Here is a 10,902-nt window from a genome sequence, read left to right as displayed (position 1 = left end):
TACACCATATTTTGGACTCTATTTATTTTCTCTTTTGCACCATCTGATGCATAATATGACTTTCCTGGATTGTACACAAAACAAAGTTTTTCAGGGACACAAGGAACTGTAGATGCTGGAATCTTGAGCAAAACACAAAGAACTGTAGCAACTTGATGGGTCAGACAGCATCTGTGGAGGTAATTGACAGGCAACGTTTCGTATTGGGCACCCTTCTTTTTCACTGTATTTCTGTACACGACAATAATAATCAATATCACTACTAAAGGGGCAAATGACCTCCTTCTGTGTCATAATAACTAGAATTGAATAATAAATGCTTACGTTGGTATTGCACCTTTCAGGATGTTTTAAAGCACTGTACAAGCAATGAAGTTCACAATAAGTTGTCACAGTTATAATCAAAGAAATAAGCTCACACTAAAATCAACCTGGCAATGAGCAAATATTAAATTTTTGCCTGTCTCTAACTCAGCCTGAGTTACTGCACCATCAGACTCAGGAACAGTTTCTTCCCCTCTGTTATCAGGCTTCTGAATTGTCCTTCCAAGAGCTAGGATACTGTCCGATTCACCTCTACCACACTTGAGTAACCCATTGTGGACATTGGACTTTGTCTATTTAACTGATGCGCTGCAATGCATTACTTCGCTCTATCTATTGCACACGAGTTTGAATTGATTGGATTTATGAATGTACATCTGACCTGTTTGGTTAGCAAGCACGTTACAATAATAAACTTAAACCTTAAGGGGCCAAGAGCTGGAAAATGGAATGAAGTATAGATAGGCAGTTAACTGCTGGCACAGACCCAGAGAACACATCTCTGACATACGCTTATCCATATTTCCCAAGAAGGAACCAGCATTTTCTGATCTGGAATTTCCCTTATGTAGCCTATATGAGTGCATTTATGCTTGGTTAACCGATATGGTGGATTTTTACGTAGGCAATATAAAACATCATAACCACACTTGAGTAATCCTTTCACCTACATTCTGACTCAATTTGTCAATAGTTCACTGTACAAGCTATGGAAACAATCTCAAAAGTCTCTTCCTATATGCCACTTTTTGACCCACAGGCAGTGCCAACAATGGAAGAACACCCAGAATAAAAAATCTCATGTTGATTCTTAAACGTAATTTAAAACAGGATTTTTAAACTTAATTCATTCAAGTGATATGAATGTAGTTTGCATGCCAGCAGTCATTGCCCGTTCCTAGTTAGTCCGAAACAGGCAATTAAATGACAGATATCTGTAGTCTCATATAGGTCAGGTTTACACGAATGATCCCAGGAATGAGTAGGTTAACCAATGATGAACGTTTGTCAGCACTGGGCCTGTCTGTACTCGCTGGAGTTTAGAAGACTGAGGAGGGTACCTCATTGAAACATACAGAATAGTGAAAGGCTTGTATTGAGTGGATGTGGAGAGGATGTTTCCACAAGTAGGAGAGTCTAGAACTAGAGGTCATAGCCTTAGAATTAAAGGACGTTATTTTAGGAAGGAGATGAAGAGAAATTTCTTTAGTCAGAGGGTGGTAAATCTGTGGAATTCTTTACCACAGAAGGCTGTAGAGGCCATCAGTGGATATTTTTAAGGCAGAGATAGATAGATTTTTGATTAGTACAGGTGTCAGAGGTTATGGGGAGAAGACAGGAGAATGGGGTTAGGAGGGGGAGATAGATCAGCTATGATTGAATGGGGGAGTAGACTTGATCAGCCTCTGACATCCGTACTAATCAAGAATCTATATATCTCGGCCTTAAATATATCCACTGACTGCCTCCACAGCCTTCTGTGGCAAAGAATTTCACATATTCACCACCAAACAAGATGAGAGCAGAATGGCAGAAGGCAAAGAGCGGGAATAAAGGAGTTTTATTCTGGTTGGCTGCCATGATGCATATCAATGATTTGGATGATGGAATTGAAGGCTTGTAGCCAGGTGAAATCATTGGACAAAGTCAGCATGGATTTATGAAAAGTAAATCATGTCTGACGAATCTTATAGAATTTTTTGAGGATGTAACTAGTAGAGCGGATAAGGGAGAACCAGTGGATGTGTTATATCTGGACTTCCAGAAGGCTTTCGACAAGGTCCCACATAAGAGATTAGTATGCAAACTTAAAGCACACGGTATTTGTGGGTTCAGTATTGATGTGGATAGAGAACTGGCTGGCAGACAGGAAGCAAAGAGTAGGAATAAACGGGTCCTTTTCAGAATGGCAGGCAGTGACTAGTGGGGTACCGCAAGGCTCGGTGCTGGGACCCCAGCTATTTACAATATATATTAATGATTTGGACGAGGGAATTGAATGCAACATCTCCAAGTTTGCGGATGACACGAAGCTGGGGGGCAGTGTTAGCTGTGAGGAGGATGCTAGGAGGCTGCAACGTGACTTGGATAGGTTAGGTGAGTGGGCAAATGCATGGCAGATGCAGTATAATGTGGATAAATGTGAGGTTATCCACTTTGGTGGCAAGAACAGGAAAGCAGACTATTACCTGAATGGTGGCCGATTAGGAGAAGGGGAGATGCAACGAGACCTGGGTGTCGTGGTACACCAGTCATTGAAAGTAGGCATGCAGGTGCAGCAGGCAGTGAAGAAAGCGAATGGTATGTTGGCATTCATAGCGAGGGGATTTGAGTATAGGAGCAGGGAGGTTCTGCTGCAGTTGTACAGGGCATTGGTGAGACCACACCTGGAGTATTGCGTACAGTTTTGGTCTCCTAATCTGAGAAAAGGCATTCTTGCCATAGAGGGAGTACAGAGAAGGTTCACCAGATTGATTCCTGGGATGGCAGGACTTTCATATGAAGAAAGACTGGATAGATTCGGCTTGTACTCGCTGGAATTTAGAAGATTGAGGGGGGATCTTATAGAAACTTACAAAATTCTTAAGGGGTTGGACAGGCTAGATGCAGGAAGATTGTTCCCGATGTTGGGGAAGTCCAGAACAAGGGGTCACAGTTTAAGGATAAGAGGGAAGTCTTTTAGGACCGAGATGAGAACTTTTTTTTCACACAGAGTGGTGAATCTGTAGAATTCTCTGCCACAGAAGGTAGTTGAGGCCAGTTCATTGGCTATATTTAAGAGGGAGTTAGATGTGGCCCTTGTGGCTAAAGGGATCAGGGGGTATGGAGAGAAGGCAGGTACGGGATACTGAGTTGGATGATCAGCCATGATCATATTGAATGGCGGTGCAGGCTCGAAGGACCGAATGGCCTACTCCTGCACCTATTTTTCTATGTTTCTATGTTAGCGCATCATTCGAAGATAGGTGGAGGGGCAGATAGAGTAGAGGAAGCAGGGAGTCTGCAGAAGGACTTGGGCAGGTTGGGAGAGTGGGAAAAGATGTGGCAGATGGAATAGAGCATAGCCATTGTGTGGAGTCATGCATTTTGGTAGTAGGAATAAAGATTATTTTCTGAATGGGGATAGAATTAAGAAATCTGAGGTGCAAAGGGACATGAGTGCTGGTGTAGGATTCTGAAAAAGGTTAATTTGCAAGTTGGGTGACAGTTCTTCAAAGTGGAGTTGATGGTGACAGTGAAAAAGTTTTTTCTATTCTCCGTTCTAAATAGCCTACCCCTTATTTTTAAACTGTGGCTCCTGGTTCTGGACTCCCCCAACATTGGGAACATGTTTCCTGCCTCTAGCGTGTCCAATCCCTTAATAATCTTTACCTATGCAAAAGCTAAAGTTGCTTGAGGAAAACACAAAGTGTCAGAGGGCATCTCCAACAAACTGGCATTGGGCTAGGACAATGGACCTTTATGGCCAAGCTACGACTCCAATGCTTAAACAAAAAATTCAGACTTGAAGGGTATAAGATGGTACCTAAAACATGGCGACTCTTTTGTTTAGTTTAGAGATGTAGCATGGAAACAGGCACTTTGGCCCACCGTCCACCCTGACCAGCAATCCCCACACACTAGTTCTATCTTACATACTATTTGTAGAATAAATTGGACAATTTGCAGAAGCCAATAAACCAACAAAACTGCATACGGACTTAGGCACTATCTTTCTTGGTATGATTCATAGACATACAGCTTGGAAACAGGCCCAACTTGCCTATACTGACCGATATGTCTCATCCCATCTGCCTGTGTTTCGCCCATATCCCTCTAAACCTATCCTATCCATGTCTGAAGAAGGGGCTCGACCCGAAACATCACCCATTCCTTATCTCCAGAGATGCTGCCTGTCCCGCTGTGTTGCTCCAGCTTTTTGTGTCTATCTTCAGTTTAAACCAGCATCTGCAGTTCCTTCTTACACACAATCCATGCACCTGTTAAAATGATTGTATAGCAGGATTGTCACTGATCTGATGTACAGTTGTACATGGCCCTAGTGAGACCACACCTGGAGTACTGTGTGTAGTTTTTGTCTCCAAATTTCAGGAAGGACATTCTTGCAATTGAGGGAGTGCAGCATAGGTTCACTAGGTTACTTCCCGGAATGACGGGACTGTCGTATGTTGAAAGACTGGAGCGAATGGGTTGTATACACTGGAATTTAGAAGGATGAGAGGGGATCTTATTGAAACATATAAGTCAAGTCAAGTCAAGTCAATTTTATTTGTATAGCACATTTAAAAACAACCCACATTGACCAAAGTGCTGTACATCTGATTAGGTACTAAGGAAAAAAATGAAACATACAGTAGCACGCAAACATAACAGCACATACAAAACAGTTCACAGCGCCTCCTCAATGAGCCTCAAACGCTAGGGAGTAGAAATAGGTTTTGAGCCTGGACTTAAAGGAGTCGATGGAGGGGGCAGTTCTGATGGGGAGAGGGATGCTGTTCCACAGTCTAGGAGCTGCAACCGCAAAAGCGTGGTCACCCCTGAGCTTAAGCCTAGACCGCGGGATAGTGAGTAGCCCCAAGTCGGCCGACCTGAGGGACCTGGAGTTAGAGAGGTGGGTTAGAAGATTTTTGATGTGGGGGGGGAATGTCCATTTAGGGCTTTATACGTGAATAGGAGGAGCTTGAAGTTGATTCTGTACCATACAAGGAGCCAGTGGAGAGAGGCCAGAATCGGCGTGATGTGGTCCCTTTTACGGGTACCCGTCAGGAGTCTCGCTGCGGCGTTTTGGACCAGTTGCAGGCGGGACAGGGAAGATTGGCTGATCCCAGTGTATAGGGAGTTGCAGTAGTCTAGGCGGGAGGAAATGAAAGCGTGAATGATTTTTTCAGTGTCGTCGAATTGAAGGAAAGGTTTGATTTTAGCTATTGTACGAAGTTGGAAGAAGCTGGCTTTTACCACAGTGTTGACTTGCTTGTCAAATTTTAATGCAGAATCAAATATCACGCCGAGGTTTTTGACATGCGGTTTGACTAGGCAGGATAGGCTTCCAAGACTGCCTGTTATCGATTTGATGGAGTCGGGGGGGCCGAATAGGATGACCTCAGACTTGCTCTCGTTTAATTGGAGGAAGTTCTGTGCCATCCAACATTTTATGTCCTCAAGGCAGTGTAAGAGGCTGTTTAAATTTGACTGGTTGTTGGGTTTCAGGGGGAGGTAAAGCTGAGTGTCATCGGCATAGCAGTGGAAAGAAATGCCGTGCCTTTGAATGATTTTGCCAAGGGGGAGCATGTATAGAGAGAAGAGAATGGGGCAGAGAATGGGGCCTAGGATGGAGCCTTGTGGAACTCCGCAGGAGAGGCTAGCTGGAGCAGAGGAATAACTGCCTATAAGATTATTAAGGGATTGGACACGCTAGAGGCAGGAAACATGTTCCCAATGTTGGGGGAGTCCAGAACCAGGGGCCACAGTTTAAAAATAAGGGGTAGGCTATTTAGAACGGAGAAGAGGAAAAACTTTTTCACTCAGTGTTGTAAATCTGTGGAATTCTCTGCCTCAGAAGGCAGTAGAGGTCAATTCTCTGGATGCTTTCAAGAGAGAGTAAGATAGAGCTCTTTATGATAGCGGAGTCAGGGGGTATGGGGAGAGGGCAGGAACGGGGTACTGAATGTGGATGATCAGCCTTGATCACATTGAATGGCTCGAAAGGCCGAATGGCCTACTCCTGCCTATTGTCTGTGTGCAAAAAAAAAAGAATTTCGCTGTACTTGGGTACATGTGGCAATATGGTACTATTGAGCCATTGATACTGCTTCAGGTACACACTCACACATTGACAGGTGAGTCTTTGCCAGAGCCAGCAATGGTGACAGTTCACCCTTCCAGCCGAGCGATGGCGCTATGAGTGACATCCGGGTTTCTGCCCGGTCCAGGTTGGATCCACGCAGCCTGAGGGGGGGGGGGGTATTGATTTTGCTTAAAAATACTTACAGCTTTATGTACCCAAAGAAAATACGTCATAAGGCAGATAGATAATTTAGACTAAACGCATACAGGAGTCGGGTTTATCAATAGCTGGGGCTGGTGTTTTTTTGCCACATGGGTTTTTCGCCCTACTCCTCCTCCCCCCCCGGGTCAGGCGGATGGCTTGGCCCAGGGGTGGCTGACGTCAGAGGGGGCGGGGCCGGCGCCAGGTAAACATGGATCCCGTGCTGTACGTACTGGCCGCCGTCATCATCAGCGTCGTAATCTTCTTCGTCTCGCAGTTCAGACGGCAGGTGAAGAAAGGTACGAGCTCCGCGCCCATTGACAGGGATGTTGGGTTGAGGTGAAGGAGTGGGCGGCCACCAGGCGGCGGCGCCACCAGGCGGCTTCAGCAGCAGCAGCAACAGGCGGCCGCCGGCTGCCTGAAGGAAATGGCCGCCGCTCCCCGGCCTCTGACCTCAGCGCCCCCGCGTCCCTCATTGGACCAGCGTGCTCGGTGACGGCCGTCCATCCCCCACGTGGACAGAATTACCTCCCAACAAAACACAAAGTGCTGGAGAAACTCTGAGGGTCAGGCAGCATATGTGGAGGGAATGCCATTATTGCCATTGCCATGAAATGAAGATAGACACAATAAGCTGGAGCAACTCAGCAGATCAGGCAACGTGTGTGGAGGGAATGCTGTGCCATGCAATGCAATGAAATGATGATAGACACAATAAGCTGGAGTAATTCAGCAGGTTAGGCAACATCTGTGGAGGGAATGCAATGCAATGATATGAAATGAAAATAGACACAAAAAGCTGGAGTAACTCAGCAGGTCAGGCAACATTTGGAGGGAATGCCATGCAATGCAATTAGACACAATAAGGTGGAGTAACTCAGCAGGTCAGGCAGCACCTCTGGAGAAAAGGAATAGGTGATGTTTCGGGTCAGGACCCTTCTTTAGTTGTGTGTGAAGGTGTGGGTTGAGACCCTTCTGAGAAGTCCCTTCTTAGAAGCGGAAAGAATATACATGATTACAATCGAGCCGTCCACAGTGTACAGATACAGGATAAAGGGAATAAAGTTTAATTCAAGATACAGTCCAATTAAAGATAGTCCAAAGGTCTGCAATTGGGTAGATAGTAGCTCAGGACTGCTCTGTTGATAGGATGGTTTAGTTATTGATAGGATGATTTAGTTGCCTGATAATATTTCGGAAGAAACTGTCACTGGATCTGGAGACAGGCAACATTTCTGGTTAGGATGCTTTTCAGTCTGATTATCAGTCCATTCCACAGATCCCCTCCACAAAATGCTATCTGACCTGCTGGGTCACATTCCAATGTAAAGATATTGGAATATTGAGTAAAACTCGAAGTAAAGCACAAAGTGCTGGGTTCCTCCAACACAAAACACAACATGATGGAAACAGTCAGGCAGTTTTATTTGGAAAGTGTAGTGGTTAATGTAACGTTTTAAGTTGAACAACCATGTGAAGCTCAATTTGAATAAGTATCCTGTGAATTAAAATGATCCCAATTTTGTAGACATTTACTTTTCTGAAGAAGGGTCCTGGCCCGAAATGTCACTTATCCATGTTCTCCAGAGATGCCTGACACACTAGGTTTCTCTAGCACTTTGTGCCATTTTTTTCCTATGATTCTACATATGTCATGGGAATGTATAAGCAAAAGGTAGCCAACAGCGAGTTTTATTTTGTACTATATAATTTGTCAGCAGTGGAGTAATCTTCAGAAATATAATGGAGTAAATTGGTCAGTCATTCGGAGTGCAAATGCCATGATTGCTAATGCTGCTCTTTTAAGTCGTCATGATCCTCTTGTAAGACCGTAACACATAAGAACAGAATTAGGCCATTCGGCCCATTGGGTGTGCTCCGCCATTTAATCATGGCTGATCTATTTTTCCCTCTCAACCCCATTCTCCTGCTTTCTCCCCGTAACCTTTGACACTTGCTAATCAAAAATCTATCAATCTCCACTTTAAAAATATCGAATGACATGGCCTCCACTGATTTACCGCCCTTTGGCTAAAGAAATTTCTCCTCATCTCCATTTTAAAGGTACATCCTTTTATATCTCATCCTTTCTATGTCAACCCTATCTAGGCCTTTCATTATTTGGTGGTCATTTGGCGGTAGAAGTTCGAACATACTATTGCAGGGGTGTGAGGAGTCTTTATGAATGCTGGTGGCTTTCCTGAGGCATCGTGTATTGTAGATGCCCTCCAAGTCTGGTAGCTGTGTTCCGATAATCTGAGCTCTGTAGACTACCCGTTGAAGAGCTCTCCTCTCCGCCTCCGTGCAACTGAGATACCACACGTTAGGATGCTCTCTGTGGTGCAGGGGTAGAAGGTCATCAGCAGCTGTTGGGGCAGACCAGTCTTTTTCAGTGTCCTCAGGAAAAACAGTCGTTGCTGTGCCTTCTTGACCAGCGCAGCGGTGTTAGTGGACCATGTGAGGTCCTCCGAGATGTGTGTGCCCAGAAACCTGAAGCTGGACACTCCACACTGTCCCCGTTGATAAAGATCAGAGCGTATTCCCCATTATGTGACTTTTTTTTTTTCCTAATCAGATGTGCAGCACTTTGGTCAACGTGGGTTGTTTTTAAATGTGCTATACAAATAAAATTGACTTGACTTGACTTGACTTGACCTTCTGAAGTTGATGATCAGCTCCTTGGTTTTAGAGGTGTTTAGGGACAGGTTGTTATCTGAGCACCAGTTATTTAATTCCCTCGTCTAAATCGTTAATATATATTGTAAATAACTGGGGTCCCAGCACTGAGTCTTGCGGTACCCGACTAGTCACTGCAACTCATTAAGGGCTAATTCTTCAAGTCAGAGTTGTGAGAGAAGGTGCAGGAAATTCAACACCTCAGCCCCATAGTTTTTGAAAGAACAAAGGTTGCAATAGGCACCACACATTTAGCAGTTTAAAAAAATAGTGTTAACGTTTAACAATAATTTTTATGATTTTCCAGTGCTGGAAAATGGTACAGAGGAATTTCTTACCTTTGCGTTCTCTTTGCAGCTTAGCTTTAGATTTGCCCTTCTGATACTTTACATTGGTCCTTTTATCTAAGGCATCAACGTAGATTGTAAAGAACCGACTCCCATACTCCAGGAATCTGTTAATGATAGCCAACAAACCTGAAAATGACCTATTTATTACAACTATTTCTTTAAATATCATAATATATTACCTGTATCATAAACCTTTATTCTTTATTTAAGATATCAGGAGAAATACATTGTTTTGTTGAAGAAAAACAATGTCAGGGGTGAATTCCCCACTTTGACAGTAGGGCTAATTGTGGCATTTGTACATTTCTTTTTTTGCTCTTGTAAATGGTTGGTTTGCCATACATAATCCTCTATTATGGCTTTTGATTTGGCCATAATAGGGAAAAGGTGAATTCAGGAAGAGTATTTGTTTAATTTTGTAAATATTGAACCATATCATGTATTGTGATACCAATGTTGTGCTGGCTGCTTAGGAGGCCATTATAATAGTGATGTGATCAGCCTCATTAAGCTTCTTTTCTGAAATTGAAGTAAATATACCTGAAAGTGATAACTTTTTAGTCATAGTCATTCAGCATGGAAACAGGCACTTTGTCACCACTTGTCGATGCCGACCCAGATGCCCTGTTTGATAGTCACATTGGCCCATGTTTGGCCCATATCCCTTTAAACCTTCCCCTTGCACTGTAACTAATACAACCTTAACAGTCTTGAAGCTGCCCGCAATATCCCAGCATATTTGTTCCCCAAATCTCTGTTGATTGTTTGGGGGCCTATAATACAATCCCAACAAGGTGATCAGGAAGGAGATGAGGAAGAACTTTTTCAGTCAGAGAGTGGTGAAGGTGTGGAATTCTCTGCCTCAGAAGGCAGTGGAGGCCAGTTCGTTGGATGCTTTCAAGAGAGAGCTGGATAGAGCTCTTAAGGATAGCGGAGTGAGGGGGTATGGGGAGAAGGCAGGAACGGGGTACTGATTGAGAGTGATCAGCCATGATCGCATTGAATGGCGGTGCTGGCTCGAAGGGCTGAATGGCCTACTCCTGCACCTATTGTCTATTGTCTATTGTCTTATCATCACTTTTTAAATTTTCAGCTCCACCCATATAATCTCACTGGATGATTCTTCAATAAATACAATTGAATCCAAGGGTCTTTCCTCACTTCCTCCCATTCTCTTCTCCAATGAACTTGCTGTCATTTACTTCTGCAAATGTAACTTGCGCTCACCTGACTCACTACTGCACTACCACTACCATTTATTCAAAGTTTATAGTTAAAATTGTTTTTTTGTGATTCTTTTAGTTAATTAGTGTATGCCTCCCAATACTGAGTTGAATGAAGATGTTCTGCCCAATCTGCTGGTTATACTGGCTCTTTCTCGGACTTTCCTATCTGTGGAAAAACAACTTGGATGATACCTCACAGCAGTCAGCAAAGTTAACTTTAACATCTTGTTAGCATTTTTAAGTTGCATGTAAAGTTTGGTCAATGTCTATGAGAGGCCAAATTGCAATAAGTATCATTTGAGAAACAGGAATAAAAGAAATGGCCTCTCAAGCCCGC

General features: G+C 43.7%; 1 protein-coding gene across 2 annotated transcripts in view; it reads left to right on the top strand.

Moving 5' to 3' along the window:
- The first annotated feature begins 6,476 nt into the window (after positions 1-6,476).
- ddrgk1 (DDRGK domain containing 1) overlaps positions 6,477-10,902 on the top strand; it is a 70,305-nt gene continuing 65,879 nt past the window's right edge. The window contains exon 1 of one of the 2 annotated variants that reach the window (XM_078408969.1): positions 6,477-6,612. In XM_078408969.1, the coding sequence (XP_078265095.1) occupies positions 6,525-6,612 (88 nt within the window). In that variant the 5' untranslated portion in view covers positions 6,477-6,524. The remainder of the gene's footprint in view (positions 6,613-10,902) is intronic. The other variant, XM_078408978.1, reaches the window with a different exon arrangement.

Source organism: Rhinoraja longicauda, chromosome 1, assembly GCF_053455715.1.
Source record: "Rhinoraja longicauda isolate Sanriku21f chromosome 1, sRhiLon1.1, whole genome shotgun sequence".
NCBI lineage: Eukaryota > Metazoa > Chordata > Chondrichthyes > Rajiformes > Arhynchobatidae > Rhinoraja > Rhinoraja longicauda.
This window is presented reverse-complemented; position numbering and strand designations above follow the sequence as displayed.